An 18594-nucleotide genomic window follows, 5' to 3' on the forward strand; every position below is an offset into this window, starting at 1 on the left:
ACATTTGGCAGAGAAGGGGCAGTTACAGGGAGAAAGGAAAATCGGGGGCATTTAAAATTTTAACCTATTTCCCAAACACCAGTGAGAGCAAGTCTAAAAGGCCCTGCAATGACTGGTGTGATAAAAGGAAGCTAAGATTGACTTCTCCACTCCCTCCCTGGCCCTGATAGGTCCTGGGTCTGCCCCTGATGCTTGCTCATTTCCAAGCAGGCTGAGGCAAAGATGCCACCAACTGCTGCTTCCCTGAGGGTGGTGCCTAATGTGGTTATGGATGCATTGGGTTCCGGTGCCCTAGGAAGCCCACACTCATCTGCTCAGAAGGAACAGTGCTCTGGGACAAACTCGTCCACTGCAACGTGTCCATGTGCAACAGCCGACTGTAAGGCTGTGGGCGTCTGCCGAATCCTAAATGACATGCAGGTGTGCGGCCCTCAGCAGTGGCCAGTAGGAAGAAGCCCAGATGTTCTGCAGAGCCTGAGCAGGGTGGATTTGCAGAGGCGGGATTCTAGTCCCTCTGTGAGGGAGCGAGACCCTGCAGGTGCACCCACACCCCCTGGCTGTAATGGGCGCCCAGTCACAGGGTCACATTCCCATCCCAGGGAAGAGGAATTTTCTCATCGACTTACCCGGCATAGAAATCTGTCCCAACATGGGGAGGTCAGCACAGGCACCTTTGCCAGAATGTTTGAGGAATGCAATGCAAAATGAAAATGCTCTTCTGTCCCAGAGCACAGTCTAGTGGATTGTTGCTGTAATTCCCACTTGGGGTGTTGTGCTGGGTTAGTGCTCAACAAGTAATAAACCATGTATTTGGTAGTTGCTAATACCCAAACCCCAGAGGTTTTCTAATCGTGGAAGAATGGAAGTGATACTTGTAGCCATACCAGCTGAGATGAATGGGCTGTGAGGTATACTGGCCCTCTTTCTTGCAGTCCCCCAGTGCCAGGTGGGAACAGTCGATGTCCTTGAATCTATCTGACCTAGTTGTGCATGGCTCTGCTGGGAAACACTTAAGAAATAAAAGAGCAAGTGTCCATGTCCACGCTTCCACTGACATATGCAGTTTTAAGGATGAAGAGGCCCTGAGGTATGATTTCCTGATAGTCTGACCAACTGCAAGATCATATTTCTTGAGAGTTTGCCTGTTAGGTAGGGTAGAAACTTTAATTAATTAAGATAGAATTTATAGAGCACTTTGCATAGCAGGCCCTATTCTATAAGCCCTGAGAGTACAGAGGTGATGAAGACACAAGTCCATCTTCTAGGACTATGCTGTTGGGGACAAGAAAGGCGGGCGGGGATAGGGAGGGGCAGACTTGTAAAGAAATAATTCCTGCAATAATTGTAAGCGCTTCAATAGAGACATGGCCAGGGGATCATGAAGGCGTGGAGTGGGGGCTCCTTTGAGAGGCAGGAGCGGTTAGTATTTTGGGCCAAGTCTGAGGGGTGGGGGTGGATGATGGGCATTATCAAAGCTGGAGCAGTAATTCCCAAGGTTTAACAGCACAGCACACATACAGAGGAGCCACCAGGAAGTTACCTTGTCAGCGGCACGGAGTACCAGGTGGCTGCAGAAGAGTTGCAGAGGCGCAAGTGATTGCAGCCTCAGGGCTGACTCCCAGCAGGCGGGGGCCGGATGCATTTTTTCACTCTGAAAACCAGGCTCTGTTATAACTTTCATTCTTTTAAAACTACTCAATTGTCACCAACTACCTACTCTTTGCCTCCCTTGACAATGCGGTCCTCATCTGCCCTTCATGTGACTCTAACCCTTTCCCAACCCTCTACTTTTGCCAGGCTTCCCACTGTGGCCTCCAGGAGGCAGCAGGATGCAGTGGAAAAGGGGATGAAGGGAGGGCTCAGCAATAGAATTTACAGGGAGGGCCTGACATGGAATCTGTTTTAGTTTGTCTTGTGTTGCTGTAACATAATACCCAGATTGGGTAATTTATGAAGAACAGAAATTAATTTCTCACAGTTCTACAGGTTGGGAAGTCCAAGATCAAGGGGCTGGCATCTGATGAGGGTCTTTGGGCTGCATAACCCCATGGCGGAAGGGGGCAAGAGAGCACGAGAGCAAGAGATCAAACTCGCAGCCTCAAGTCCCTTCATAATCAGCATTAATCCGTTCATGAGGGTGGAGCCCTCATGACTTTAACACATCCTATTAGGCCCCACCTCCCAACACTTGCATTGTGAATTACCTTTCCAACACATGAACTTTGGGGGATACAGTCAAACCACAGCAGAATCCCAGCTCTGTCACCCACTAGCTGTGATACCTTGAGCAAACCACTTCCCTTTGCACCTCAGTAGTCATCCGTAAAATGGGCAGTCAAAACTTCCCAGGACTGGAAGGCCTAAATGAGACACTGGAAGTGCAGTGTTGAGCAGCAGATCCTTTATCTGGACTCACTCTCCTCTATTCCAAACCCATACAGGTTCTATACCTGTTCTTCTGCGACTAGGGACAGCTTCTTCCTCCTCTCTCTCTCCTCGGGAGGTTTATTTTATAGAACTATGGCAACCTAGAGCTTTCTCTAGCCCTCACACGTGGCTCTACGGATGGCACCTGGAGACTCACCTGGCATCACATTTGGTGACATCAGTCTTGCTCTGGAGATGCCTTCGGTCTGGTGAGAGAGGCCATACCCATGTCCCACAGCTGCTCCCCACCTGGACCAATGTGATTACTTATCTACATCTGTATGGAGCACCGGCAGGAATCTCAGGTCCCTTGGAGAATGATTCGAAGGAAACTCACAAAAGCTTTTCTGTCCTTAGCACTCCTGCAGGAGAGCTTCTTTCAAGTCCTCAGAAAGAATATTTGCTCCCAGAGCAAAGTATATTTGCTCCCAGAGCACACTCAGACCCAGCCTCTGACCTCTCCTTAAGCCGCACCCCTTCACCCCCGCAGAGAAGGAGCAGCCCAAGTATATCCTCACTTTCTCTCTCCTGGGAGAAGGCCAGGAGGGTGTCCCATGCTATCTAAAAAATGCCTTGCTTCCCATATCTGTCCTAAATCGACTGTTAGAGCATCCTGGGCTGTGTGTGGGAGGCCTGCCTGGCCTGAGGCCTGAACCCTGAGCGAGGCGAGCAAGCGTGGCCCCTGTACATGAGCCAGAAACGCTAACGCTGCGAGAATCTAGTACAGGCTGCGTAGAACGAAGCAGAGATGGGGTCTTCCATTGCACTGAAGACAGAAGAAAGGAAAAACAAGTTTGCTATCCTCTTCCTTTAGGGACCATTTTATAGAGCATCTACCATAGCCAGGAAAGATGCTAAATGCTATATGCATGACTTCATTTTTATCTCCATTAAAAACAAACAAAAATCTCTCTCCAAATCCAGAAAACTGCGGTAACTGCTGTTGCCATCCCAATTTCACAGATGAGGAGCTGGGGCCTCAGGGATGTGAAGTCTTATATAGCATCACAAACCTCATAAACAACAGATCGAGGATCTGAACCTGGGTCTCTGTTTACTACCTAGAGGAAGAAATTTACTTTATGGAAAAGAAGCAATGACAGATACAGGAGGAGAGAGCATGTCAGTTTTTAAAAATAATTATTTTTATAAATCCCAAAGCCATCTCAAACTTATACAAAATTTGCAAGTACAAAGAACCGTTTGAGAGTAAACTGACACGGTGCCCCATTGCCCCCAGATACTTCAGTGTCTTCAGTACAAACTGAAACCAAAAATTAACATCGGCATCTTACTCCCAGCTACACTTCAGACCCGATTCAATCTGTGCAAATTGTCCCAACCATGTCTTTTATAACAAAAACATCCAAGCCAGAATCAGCTGTTGTGTTGAGTTGTCATGTCTCTTTAGTCTCCTTTTATCTAGAGTTGTTTGTGTTTTAATATAATGTAGAATAAAGAACCATCGAGCCTTTGGAAGTCATTGGTGCTCTAGGGTTAAGTGGACAGGTGACGGTGAGAGGGCCCTGGCCGCCTTGGACACCAGGCCACGCCAGCCACAACGGCTGCCTCTGGAGATTCTCTCACAGGGCCCAGAGCAGACTAGGAACAGCTGTGGACACTGGTCAAGGCCCGGCTTATGCTTCCCAGTCAGCACTGGATAACCCCTTAAGAAGTTAAATCTTCAATCAAAACCACCCATGTGGTTGACTGAGACATTCAGGCAGAACTGCTTCTGGAAAATGGATTTCATCCACTGTTGATCAATTTTAGTCTTCTGATTAATTCCTAATAAAATAAAATGAACTTCAGTCTCCTGAAATCTGATTCTTCCCCTCTAAGAGATGCAACGAGAAAGTGGCTTTCCATTTTAATAGAGAGACTTTGACCCGGGTCTAACTCAGGAGAATTCCTCAAATTTTACCTTCTTCCCCCCAAAACACAGAGATCAGGCAGACAAGGTCATAAGTGCTAGTAAAACATTTATTTCAAAAATTCATTTGGTGTGCACATGATAAACAGGAACGAAGAGCCAGTACCTTTTTTAAGCTCTAAAAGCCAAAAATAAGATACTTCATACACACAGACTTTTGAAATAGAGTAATACTGTAAATTAGTAGCTGGAGGAAAAAAAAAAAAAGCTGTATTACTCTTTTATCCCAGTAGGTATGATTTACCCAGTATTTGTTTATAAGCTTTGATTTAGTATTATTGAGCATCTCCTGTATGCAAGGCACTCAGAACCATGAGTCCCAGCTTCTAACATCAGATTTCTAGAAGGCCTCCCCACACAGATGCCCATAAGGACTCTGTGTGCAGCCTGGTACCTATGGCCTGTGTATCTATTGGCTCTTCCCATGGGGCTAATGACATTCCTTGTCTGGAGCTTGGCTTTTCTCTCTGAGAAGTCACTTGCTCTGATGTACAAGCCATGCCAGAGGGCAATAACTCATTCAACACTCACCATTGGGGTAGCAGCATATCAGAGCTGAATTTTTCATCAGGGGAGTTCAGATTTTGAGATTAAGGACAACATCCCATTGTCCTTAAGGAATGATAAGGCCATGAGGGATTTCCTCTAGGAGAAAACGGAATGTTTTGGATCGATCCTCAACCATCGCTGCAGTCAGTGGGATTTACTGGCTTTTAAGGTTTCAGGATTGAGTGAATGTAGGGAGGCAGCAATATTGTCAGCCCACTCTAGGCTAGGGAGCATGCTTCTTCTCTACCAGTCCTCAATGTGTCCAGAAAAGCTGAATTCACATAATTTGATGGCTTGCTTTGGTTCACTAGCAAAACAATTTCTTTCCAACAAATGAAGCTAATGCAGAAATAGAGAACGAATTTACCATGATGCTCTATGCAGCAATTCAAAGCACCCTTTCAAATATTATTTATTAGAAGATTTTCAGCAGAAAAGAATTGTAAAGTAGCTGAAAACTCTATCCCCAATGGCTAGCACAGTACTTGGCCTGCTGTTGGTCTTCACCAGAGTTTTATTGCAGGAATCACAGAAGGAGCAACTACATGCTGGCACGTCCAGGCCTAATTTGGAACAGCCCAGCACCTCCCCTTCTCCTCTGGAGAAGAGGAGCCTGTAAGGAGTTCATAACCTGGCAGGCTAAGGCTCAGTACAGAGCTTCCTGGCTGTCCTGTGGCAGGAGGTGTAGCTGGGATCCTCCAACAACTCTTTATCTGGTTAGATGACCAGAGCAATGTCTGGAGAACTTTATTTTCTAAGCAGGAAGATGGGGAAGTCACAGTGATGATCTCAGTCAAGATCTATGCAGTTAGTCTGGGATGACCTTCATCTTCTGTCCTTAAAGGAGACCCAGGTCCACTGCTAATACCCACTGCTCATCACTTCCCGCTCCTGGAACATGAGTGTATGCTCATCATGATCTTACACACTTCACATATCTGACTATACTCGTGCACTTAACACTTACTGATCGCTTTTATGTTTTCTACCACGTACTTCATGATTTTCTCCAGGAGAGCCTACTCTACAATGTAACTCAATTGAAATCAACTAAATTTAGATTTTCTTTTGTCTGCAAGGATCCTGCCTACCAAAATAAACCATATGGTGCTACTGGGCATCTTGTGTAAACATGACATCTTGTTTAGATCATTGTGTTCCCTGAGTCTTGGAAAATGTGTTGTTAAACCTATGGAATGATCAACTACGTTGACTTCATCCTGTAGCATGGGGAGCTGGGAGCTGGTAGTTTTTAAGTCAAGAGGTTCTCACTTTTTTCTTTTCTAATATCAAGCATCAAAATGAAACATTTACATAGTAAGTATCGTGAACCCACTGCCTCCATGTACTGGCTGTAGGTGCTTGTTTCCTTGTGTCCGTATTTATATTTTGGAGAGATCATCCTTCAGACAGTCAGCTACAATTTCAGCCATTTCCTGGTGAAAATGGAGGATAAAACCATGAGGTATATTTTTCTCACAGAGTCGAATATCTCCTTCTGGAAAATCTTTCTTGATGTCTTCATAGTACTCTTTTGGACACCAATTATCTTTGGAACCATAGTAAAACGTAAGCTAAAAGAGAAGACAAAACATTTAATGAGAAAACACTTTCCCTTCCTGACACAGATATGATGCCAGCAGCCTGCAGTGCTCTGAAGACAGCTGGTCCCAAGGCTCCCTCCAGAGCGTGGCTCTCCTAAGCCAGCAGGCCTTCACGGTTTACAGGAGTGTATTCAGAGGAGTCGGGTGGAAGGAAACCCATGCAGGGAGACGACTGTGTGATAGATCATCCATAGTTCACTAAAAGGACTTACCCGCAGAGTTGTGTGTATCGAGTTTGGGATGGACACCAGAGAAAAGGCAGGTGAGAAGAAAGTCAGGAGACATAGTCACTGAGTGGCTAGTCACCACTAAATCAACTTAATAGGTCTCATAAAGCCATATGGCAGGCATATAGGACATGTGTGTTGAATGAATGCAAAGATGAATCAGATAGTCTAAGGCTTTTCAATGTGACTGATGAAAAACGATCAGTATCCTCAGAGAGTTTATGAAATTTCTAAGAAAAGGCTCCACGCGGCAGAAGAGTATGTTGATTCAGTGGGGAGGTGTTATATTTCAGGTGACAGCAAGCAGGCTGAATGGGGACTGAACCTCCTTTGAGGCTTTGTTAATACCCACACTGGATATGTATGGGAGATAAATATACACACACACACATACATACACCTGATATTCAGAATCTCATATTCAGAAAGACACACAGTGGTAATTTCCACAAAAGATAAGAATGAAACTTTAAGGACCCTATGGCATCTGTTATGACAAAAAAAGTTATGCCTGGCTCTAGCCCTTTACACTCACTTGCAGCTTTCATTATATACCAAATTTGCTCATTCACTCACTTAATCACTTATTCATTAATCTGATTGGCAGGTGCTAATTGAGCACCTACTCTGTATTAGGAACCTGGTGAACAGAGGTAATAAGACAGTCTTGGGTAAGTGGAGACAGGAGACACCATGTCCACAAGACAATCCGAGAGCCCAGATGAGCAGCAGCTGGTGGGAAGCAGTGGGCAGGAAAGACTCCTGAGAGAGTTGATACCTGAGCTGAGACTTCATGTTGGGGGAACACACTGTGGGAAGCAGACTAAGCAAAGTCAAAAGCATGAAAGAGTATGGCATGCTTGGGGAATTGGAATTAATGAAACATGGCTGGATTATAGGGTAGTGGGAGACAAGACTGGAGAGGCAGAGGGAGATCGGGGTCATGGACAGCCACCTTCTGCATGTGCTAAGGGGGTTGCACTTTATTATGGAGCCCACAGGAACTAACAAAAGACTTTACACATGAAATGACATGGTAAGGTCTATATGTCAGGAAATTACTCTGGCTACATGAGAAGAGAGATTGGAGGGGATCAAGTGGCAGGGGGAGGAGGGTACAGGAAACAGGTGTTATTGTCCACTGTATGGTTTTACTCTCAATCATTAAATTCATGATCTGAATATGGGACAGCTGAGATTGCTCCTATGAAAATACTGTCCTTTATTATAGTACCACTATGACTTAACCAATATTTAAAGAGACAGTTTAAAAAAAACGCTTTAAAGAAGAAAATACTTAATGTAGTAGTCTAGAGAGTAAATTATTAACTAAACTTTGAGTAGCAGACTTATTCTGAATCACTTCATGGAGGTTCTGGTTGTCACCTGGCATTCCAGTTTTGAATGCTGCAGAGGACCTGAGGCTTATAGATATATCACTTAATTTACTCTTCCCATTCTCCTATTTTGCTCACTTCAACAATTTGTGGGCACTCCGAAGTCCCTAAAACTAAAACTCATTTTCCATGGCTCCTATCAGAGTAATAACTTCTTTAGTTTCCTGGAGAATAGGAGAAGCCTCGCTGGTTGCCTGGTTCTTCCTCCTGGTCTCAGCTCTTTCTAAAGCTCTAAAATGCTGCTACCTCACAAACAGTGGGCAGCTATTCTAGCTAGTCATAGAAAGATGTTTTCTAGGATCTTTGCGCAACAACCAGGCTACAGCTTCCCCCTGAAATATAAGTTGAGAGTACAAGCTATTTGCAGGTATTAATTAATTACCAACAGGACTAATAACTTTAGGTTCTCTCTAAAGCACTCCCTACACTCACCACTAGGAATCTTTTAAATTATATTCAGGAAATAGCACATGCAACAGTCACTATGCACAATTGTTCAGCACTTCCTCAGGGCATGAAACAGTGTTGAGAAACCTGAAAATTGAGACATGGGCTTGTGCCTGTCAGGTCTGTTCATTTCTCCAGTGCATGCTCTTGCCTAAAGATACCTGGACACTAAGAAAGCCACTCTGGGACCCTCACTACAGTGGTGAAGTCTTGTGAAAACGGTAATACAGAAGCTGGCTAGATGGAAAGCAAAGCAGAAAATACTTCCTCTAAGAAAGTCTCCTTGACAAGAAGAACATCAATGCATGCACCTGCTGTTGCTTTCTGCCTTCTGCCTGACTTTTCAAAGACTATTTCTGGGGCTGGCCCATGGCTCACTAGGGAGAGTGAGGTGCTGACAACACCCAGTAAAGGGTTAAGATCCCCTTACCCGTCATCTTTATTTCAAAAAAAAAAAGACTATTTCTGTGAAGAACTTGACATTTACTTTTCAGTAAGGCAATTACACCTTGAAGTGTTTCCAATGAGAAGTCCAACTTGATGGGTGCTCATCACCAGGCAAACATCCTCCCTTCCCTCATGCATGAAGGTGTTAGACAGCTGAGCAAGGGTAATTAACATGGATTATAGAGACTCTATACCTACCGGTATCAAGACACAAATCATGTCCAAGGAATTATGAGGTACACACTGACCAAAGCATGTCCTAGAAACCTCAATAAAAAGTGGTACCAGTTTTCAAGACAGCATGATGGTGAAAACTGTAGATTTCCCATGTGTTCATCTGATTTTATTTCTCAATTCTCCATGACCACTGGGCATGCAGAGTGGGCTCCATTTGGTTAAATCTCTAATTGATTGTGGGTGAGGTTTTTTAAAATTTTGTTTTGTTTTAAAAGTTCTTCTCCAGGCCGTATTCACTGAAGGTCTCTCTATGAAAATCTTGGCTCACAAGTAAAACACACGGTTATCTAATGCCTTTATGTACACTGGCTTGAGATACTTCCTGTTCCCTATACATTATAAATCACAGGCAATAGTTCTGACCAGAGGACTCTGCACCTGTAACCCTAAACAGGAAAATGAAAAAGTATTGGGTGTGTGGAAGTAGTGGTGGGGAATAAGGGAGGACAGGTGAAGTAGAAAAAAAGAGAAATAGGGCCGAGCCCGTGGCGCACTCAGGAGAGTGTGGTGCTGGGAGCGCGGCGATGCTCCCGCTGCGGGTTTGGATCCTATATAGGAAGGCCGGTGCGCTCACTGGCTGAGTGCTGGTCACGAAAAAGACAAAAAAGAAAAAAAGAGAAATAACTAACCCCCAAAACATAGTAGTTAAGTGGATACACTATTATATTGGTGTGTAAAAATGAATCATAATGAACGGATAGAAACTGAGAATAATGTACCAGGCTCTGTGCTAAGCACATTCCACTTATTACCTCATTGCAACCTTACCACAATTCTCTGAGGAAGGTATTTTATACCTATTTTACAGAAAAAAGGAAATTGAGGCTTAGCAAAATTAACTTGCTTAAATTCAAGGAATTAGTCAGTTGTAAAGGTGGGTTATAAATCCAGAGACAACATTCCTAACTAGTACCTTTTACTACTATTTGCAATTCTCACTGAATTGATCCATGTTATAAAAACACAAAACCTGAAGACTGGGAAGTGCTAAACAGGATATGAAAACTGACAGTGTGTGATAATCACTGACAGGAGCAAACTCAGCTACCTTTATTTAAAGGCTTCTAAAGTCTGGGTGGTTCTTCTGAGGCACTGCGTGTCATGGGGGTGATAACTGCTGTGAAAATACTGGAGTTGTTGTTAACTAAGAATCATAGGCTATCAGCAGGATGTTTATATTCAAGGGTTAAAAGAAAATATATTATTTCCTGTAGTTTATTTCTCCTTAGCACTTGTTTTGACACTCCTGAGAGCTGATAAAAAGTATACATTATTGAGATGGGAATTTTTATGTTTCCAAATTGGTGCAATGTTAAGTAATCCCTTTTTGCTATTAAACACAAAATTTAACTTTCTCAGTTCTTCTTGATTTGGATTTCCCAGGACTGTGGTTTTGTTTTTCCTCTTGTGTTTTCTGTAGAAAAGTGGAATTATGGTTACTATAGTCTCTGTGTAGTAGACTTATTTTGCTTTAACTCTTCCTTTAACTTGTCACTAAGGAGACATACCCCTCCTAAAATGTCCCTGTACTTTGCTACAGCTGGTCCCCACACAGAAGCCACATTTGTCTTTTCTCATGTGTTTTTTCCCCCCACTTTTTTTCTCATGTGTTATTCTCCAGTAAATTGCTGAAGCTGACAGATTCAAAGGAGTTCCACCCAAAATGAATCTGAACCTGTCCCACATCTGGTACTAGATTAAGTGATTGAAATTCAGAAGTCAATGAGATGGTCTCTGCCCTGGATAAGCTTGTAGACTAGGGAAGAGAATAGGCCTATACAAATGGGCCCTCACACACAACAGGCAGACAGACATATGGACAAAGCGGGAGCCCCAGCAGGCAAGCCTGGATTCTGCCCCGAGGGAGTCAACAAAGCTTTGTTTTATTGCATTTTGCGTTGCAGGCTTTTATGCATTATTAATAGAGGATTTATTGTAAGAACAAAGAAATATTAAAAACCAATTCACGACTTAGCTAATAACTAACAAAAATCACTTTCATGTCATAACATCTTAAAATATTAAAAATGAAAAAAGCCACACACAAAAATTTCTATCTGAATTACTTCTCTCTATTCAACAGCCTAATAGGACTACAGGCATTACTAGAATGGCACGTCTGATAAAATTAAAGTTTTTCATAGTTTAAGAAATGTATGTGTGTGTATATATATGTATATATTTTTTGTTAACCTTATGGATTGCCTTGGGTTGAATGTCTGCCCAAACTTAATCACCATTGTAACTGCTGAGGGTGGGAAATCCTATTATGGTAATTGAAAGGCGGGGCCTTGAAGAGGTGATTAGATTGTAGGACCATGCCATAGTGAATGGATTAAAATAATGGTGGTAAGAGGTGTGGTTCTGAGGGCTTTAAAAGGAGAGCACATGAGGAACTACCTCTCTCTCCACTCTGCCATTTCCTGCAATGTGAAACCCCTGGGTCACTGTCACCACCATCAAGGCCTTCACCAGCTGTGTTCCCTGGATTTTGGACTTCTCAGCTTCTGAAAATGTAAGCAATAAATTTCATGTTTGTACAAATTATACAGTTCTTTGTATTCTGTTATAAGCAACAGAAATGGACTAATAGATGGATAAACTGAATTTCAGAAGCTTTTCAATCATAATTCACTGTGTAGCCAAGTTTGGTACAAACTAGCTGGGTCTCTGAGCCATATCCAGCTACACTGGAATCTTGGATCTGCCATTTATTAGTGCTGTGAACTTGGATCAGTTACTTGGCTTCTCTGTGCCTGTTTACTCCCCCGTAAAGTTGGGATAGAGATGCCTACCTTGTGGGATAGTGGTGGGGATCAGAAAGCAAAGCATGCCAAAGTACTTTACACACAGGAGGCACTCTTAAAGAGTAGCTGCATTAGAGACAAGGACAAAGGGATCTCCTAGAAATTGATTGTACAATGGTGGGGTGAAGTGAGGAGTCGGTCCAGACTCCTACCCACAGTGGGAGTTGTGCCCAGGTCAGAGGAAAAAGAAGCCACATGACCTTAAATTGGCCTTTGAGAAAATACATTTTCCTCTGCTAAGTTGCTTTTGACATAAGTCAGGCTCAGAAAACACAATAAATATTAAACATTTTTTAAAAAAACAAAGGCGTTTTATTATATACATTACTCATTATCCAAAATATATATGTTGTTTTCCCTAGAAACGATTGTGGAGAAAGATAGAATGGATGGAAGATAAGGCATCAACCAATAAGCAGTAAAGCGTATCCTCCATCCTTAAGCCACCACTAACACCCAGCTAACAGAGTGGATTCTCTAAATCTACTTTTAAAATAAAAACTACTTTTCCTCATAAATGAGACCTGGAACCTAAGCTGCAGTGCTATTTGAGTATCCTTGGTTGAGGATCTTCCAAAATGAAGGATGGCACCAACATTCTGGGACTGTTACTTGTTTCCCTGGAGGGCTCATAGGGTGGGCCCCCGTGTTCTTGCAGCAGCTGAGATAATGTCCTCTGCTTTCCTGGGCTGTGCGAGGCTCCCTTTGTCAGCACTTCATAAAGAGCTGTAGCTGAATTAACAGGCTTCCTAGCTAGGTCTATGTGTTATAGTGCCCTGATCTGTTGTGTTGCCAGCACTGGCGAGAGTAAGCACAGAGGAATGACGCAGATGCTCAGAAAGGCATTCTCTGCTATACTTTGACAGGTCAAGAAAAATGATGTCATTCCTGCTTTTGCCACTTTTTCTTTCCTTCTCTGAAATAACTCCGACCAAACCAGGTTTTTTGTTTGTTAAAGAAGCAAAAGGTCACATGTAAAGCAGCCAGTTGCTTACCAAGGAAGGAATCAAATTAGTACCCATACATCTAGGCCTCCCAGCTAGATTTCCCTGTCCTGCTTTCATCTCTCTGTTTTCATCCCCTTCCAGCTCAGGTGCAAACTGTTAGGTCCTCCAATGCATCTCCATCTCTGGGGAGAATACAGAACTGGCTAGATGGCAGCAACAAGCTTCTGCTTCTCCCCTCCTCTCAGAGTCAAAGACACTTAAGCCTTGACCTTGCAACGTTAAAGGAAACCTATTCTTAATCCAAGCATCTCCTTTCAGTTATTAAAAAATCTTATTCTTCTCAGGGACACAGCAGCTACAAAGCTTTAAAATGTCACTGCTTTTTTTTTTTCTTTTTCTTGAGCAACTATTTTTAGAAATTTGCAGAATTGCTAAAGAAAGGGACATTTGATTTAGGACATTTAATTTTCAATTACCTTGTTTCCTTTCTTCCCTTTAGCTCTAACTGGCTCAATTACCATTATTGAGCCAATAAACATGAATTAAAATCTCCAAAATGAGAAATGAGATTTAAAATCTCCAAAGACTAAAAAAAGTGGCCGAGGATGGAGGTGAAAACACAACATCTCTGGTCCACGGAACCCTGCTTCCCTTTGCAGGACCTAGGGGAGATGTGGAAACCTAAGTGCCACAGGAGTGGTAGCAGGTCCTACTGGGGCACTCCCTGGACTGCTCCCTGGTGGCCGGAACAACTAACTATGCATCCAAAGCTGTGCAGAGCAGGCCTCTCTCCCTCCTGTGTGGCTAATGGGTAAAAAGCCAGAATCCACTCCTTCCTGCATGGAAGTCACAAGGCCAGCCAGTGATTAGCTTCGTCTCTTTCTTACATGGGACTGCAGGAAAAAGCCGACCCAAAGCATCTACTTTCCTCTGGTGAGGCACTGAGACAATTTATCCTCTTGTGTAACTGTTGCTCCCTTGTTATATGCCTCAGGAAAGTGGCAGATGTTCTGGAATGGTCTTACTTAACTGAGAGAAATGGCCAAGCCAAGCTCATCAGATTCTCTGCACCAGGGTACTGGGCCCAAGTCCTGGTAAAAATTAAGTACTACTGTGCTTTCCTTCATCATGGCTTCTATACAACAGCTCCTTTAGGCATCTTATGGAAAGTGGTGGCTACGATCTAGAATGGGACTCAGGTATTCCAGGGCCTCTTGGCCACATGCTTAATATCACTAACATCTTTCATTATAAAATGAAAATATGTGAAGGGGTGTGTGGGGGGAGAAATAGGCATATAGTCTTTTAAAAGTACTCAGAGGCATATTAGGCTATAAATAACTTTAGTTTTAGCTAATAGTAATAACGAACATTTGTTGAATGCTTAGTACGTGCTACACACTCTTGCATGGTCTGAATTACAAGGTATGAATCAGCATTATATTTCTGGAACAACTGTATGAGAATAGATACTATTATTAACCATTGTATTGATGAATAAAGTAAAGGAGGCACAGTTAGGTCTGGTAACTTGAGCAAAGTCACATAACTAAGCAAGTGGTGGAGCCTGAGTCTGAACCTAGGCTGTGGCCCTGAGGACTCTGCTCTCCAGCACTCACCTCCTTCCAATCATGCTCCACTGGAGAACTCAAGGGTATGTTAACATGATTGCCTCAAATGAAGCTCTCAAGGTCAAACTGATTGAGATAAAAAGAAACCTATCTACTTCCAGGATGATTATGACATTCTGGACAGGCTTCAAATTAAACAGGCAGAACTAACACAATCCGTTTCAGAACGAGGTTTGGCGGAAAGGCAGTCTTGGTTAGCTGGCCCAGGGAGCACTTCCTATGCTCCACCAAGCAGGACGTGTGCATGTCAGAAGGATTTGCATGCCCAAATCTGCAAAAAACTGCACGTGGTTTGTTCCCCAAGGCAACAGGCACCTCTGGGCGAAGGCAGGCTAAGAAGGATGGGGGAGCCAGAGCAGAGGGGTTCCTGTTCCTGAGGGTACTTTGCCCCTTTCCCAAACCACACTGTAGCCCCGCCTTCCTCTGGGGCAGGAACAGTGCCATCCAGCAGGCAGCTCCTCCGCCGCTGCCTACCTGCATCTGAAGCCTGTGCCCCATGTGTTCTCTCTAGGGACACTTTCAGACTCCTATTGACTGATAGTGATGTTCAGATTCAGTCTGGCAGTAGCACACACCAGCTGTTTCCATAAGCCCGGGCCAAAGATGGTCACGGCAGTTTAGAATTTCCCTCCTAAGTGAGTTTTAAATTAAAACTTCAAGTTTATAAACCAAACACTAATTTACTTTTCTATGAATGAGACATACATCCCCTTACAGTTTAGAACAATGACAGAACAAGGGAATGCTGACCTCCTATTTGCCTTGGACACACCAGGTGCCTCATAAAGCAGAGCAGACCCTAGAGGCTTCCAGAAAAATTGGGATTGGGGTGGCGAAAGTGTACAGTTGATTCTCTTGCCTTGGTTTATTCCATCCTGGTTCTCATTCCCACCCTTCCCCCCTCCACTCCCATCTTACTCACTGGCTCCTCTTCTTCCTCTCAGCCCTTCAGCTGCGTTCCCCAAGGATCAATCTTTAGATGTCTCCTTTCCTTATACTGCATACTTCCTTAGGCTGCCAATATCCATGCTCACAGCTTCAACTATAGCCTTATCAGGCCCAAATCAAAATTCAGCCCAAACTACTCTTCTAAGCTTCAACCCATACAACCAGCTACCTGCCAGACATGTGCCCACTTGGATGTCCTACAGGCATCTCACATACAAGTACTAAAATGAACTACTTGCTCCCACAACGTGCTATTGCTTCTCCTCTCATATTCCCTGCCTTACTGCAGATCCAGATACAGAGAAATCATCTTAGATTCCTTCACCTCCATGACCTCATATCCTGTCAGTACTAAATGCCTTTGACTCTACCTCCTAAATATTTCCATCCCCTAATCCCACTGCCTTAGATCTTGTGAAAGCCTCGTAAATAGTCTCCCCACCTCAGATAGCTTCTTTGCCAATATTCTGCCACACATTTCCCCAAAAATAGTACTTTTCATTTGTTACTCTCACCATATTCCTAGAGCTGACATGAACTGGTACCTCTGAACTGTTCACAGCTGGCATATGTTCTGATTGGTCAGTACCTATGTCATATGGTTGTCAAGTGTTCTGAGTATCACCCTGATTATTACCCCCTTGCTTAAGCCCTTCAATGGCTCCCCAGTAATTCAATATAACCTAGTCTCTTTAGTGCAGCATATCATGGCTTCTTGTTCTAAGGCCAAATGCCCGAGCCACACTACCGTGCTACCTAACCTGTTCTAGCTTCTCTAAAGTAGTAGGGCTTCTTCACTTGCAGTCTATAGGTCCATGCAGGTTCATGGGTGGGGGGCAGTGGGTTATGTAAACTTGGGAAAAAATTACATCTTTATTTTGCTAACCTCTACCCATAATTTAGTATTTCCTTCAATTATGAATGCAGGCAACAAACCATAGCAGTATTAGTAATGCCTATATTTTTTCACCTATAAAAATTAAGGATATTTTCAAATCACAGTAAACTTGCATTAGATACTAAAAAATTATTTACACTTACCACTATAAATTTGCAATAGTAATTCTGACTGCTATTATATCTCATTATTTTCATGTGGGAGGAGAATATGTTAATAAAGATGCACATATTACTATATCACAAATTTATTTTAAAAATATTTTGATAACTATATTTCAATATAATTAATTTCTTTTGTAATCTCATGTATTTGTTTTACGCACTTAAAAACGTCATTCTGAGAAGGGGTCCAAATACTTTATGAGACAGCCAAAGAGATCCATGGCACAGAAAAGGTTTAGACTCTACACTAATGGCTTCCCCATCTGTCCAGCTGTCTTCTATCCATTTAGCCTACATTTATTGATTGTTTACCAGGTACCATGAATTGTGCTGGGTCTTAAGGGATATTGAGATGAGAAAATCACAGCTCTTTACCTCAATGAGGGGGAGGGGAGATGGCTGACTGTTTAAATACTGTATGATAAATGCAGTATTATAACTTTACAAAGGTGTGAAGGGAGGCAAGGGGAAGGACATCCAACCAAAACCAGGGCCTGAGGAAGGCCTTTTGGAGAGGACACTATAGCCAAGTTTTAAAGGACAAATTGGATTTAGTCAGGTGAAGAAATAACATAACTATAATATTAATAAGAAACGCCATAAATCATGGTATACTCTTTTGGAAATGACTATGAGTCTGATACATTTGCTCCAGGAAAGAGAAATAACTTTACCCGGTGTTGAAGCACTGCAAATTGATACAACTGTTCAATACTGTGTATAAAGTCTCTAGACCTTATCAGGAAGACAATTAGCCCAGTGGATTTTCAGAGTTACAAAGGCTTATTTCCCCCAAGAATATAAAAAGCTCTCTTCATGGGGACAATGGAAATCCAGCAGTAGAAATTTTGAATTTCGAACCAAAGCCAGCTGATTATGCTATGATGGTTTTCTAGGGAAGGAGAGAGAATAAGAAAACCATCTGCATGATAGATACAGTAGGGACACTATTTTTAGGCTAACTTTCCTATGGCTAACTGGCTGGATGGCACAAAGATAATATTTTTCAGAACTGCTTTAAATTGAATAACTGAGATATATGAATGATTTTTCCAACAAAATGTGTGGCTCAAAAACTCTTCACATTGTACGGCCTGGACAGACACAAAGTTTCTGAATATCTTTGTTTGAGTGAAACGGACAGAGTATTCTTGACTATATGTCTAAAATAGGGATATTTCTAATCTTGGGATCTGGTTTTCAAGTTCAACGTTATTTGTAACACAGAAGACAATGTTTTTTATTTGTAACACAGAAGAGAACGTACAATGTGTTTGTTACACAGAAGACAATGCCCACCATCTTCCTAGAACTATGTGCCTGTTAAGTTTCCTTATTTTCTCAAGCAGACTGGGACATATTATGTTGATCCAAATTTTACCAATATTAAATTACAGCATGTTTCCTCTTTTTCATTACAGAAACAAAAAGTTGCAATAAACTTCCTGTCTCTCTGTACCTAGTTTCACTTAGGAATTGGAATTATATTATAGTGGAGAGCTCAAATTTAGCTGGTAGAAAGGATAATCAATTAGTTGCAAGGTAGTTTTGCATCATTAAACTAAATAATGTCTTGTTTCCCCAAATTCTACAAGTACATTTAATGCTATCTTAAAAATGAAACAAAACTATTCCCAGGAGTGTGACTGTGAGTTATTCCTGGGACTGTGTATTAATGCTAACCTTGAAATATCTGCCATTTACCATTATACCTCCATATTTCTTCCATAAAAGTTTTAGTAAACTTAGAGCCCTGACACAGTTACCATGAGCAGACCGCTATCTGGGAATGATTACACTTGCATATGGATTTAACTTAGGAGAGAATAAGTTAGCACTCTTCTCTGACCTTTTTCTGAGCACAGCATACAAAGAGAATCCAGAAATGATGACTATTTTACAGCAGCTGGCTTCCACAGGTGGTCAGACGG

The 18594-nt window shown here is 42.6% G+C and overlaps 1 protein-coding gene across 1 annotated transcript in view; it reads right to left on the reverse strand.

The window, feature by feature from the left end:
- Nucleotides 1-5576: 5576 nt before the first annotated feature.
- The window catches only part of LDAH (lipid droplet associated hydrolase), a 120249-nt gene continuing 107231 nt past the window's right edge, over nucleotides 5577-18594 (reverse strand). Inside the window, exon 7 of the mRNA XM_063078711.1 lies at nucleotides 5577-6483. Coding sequence (XP_062934781.1) covers nucleotides 6292-6483 — 192 coding nt within the window. The 3' untranslated portion in view covers nucleotides 5577-6291. The remainder of the gene's footprint in view (nucleotides 6484-18594) is intronic.

This window comes from Cynocephalus volans, chromosome 14 (genome assembly GCF_027409185.1).
Source record: "Cynocephalus volans isolate mCynVol1 chromosome 14, mCynVol1.pri, whole genome shotgun sequence".
Classification (NCBI taxonomy): domain Eukaryota; kingdom Metazoa; phylum Chordata; class Mammalia; order Dermoptera; family Cynocephalidae; genus Cynocephalus; species Cynocephalus volans.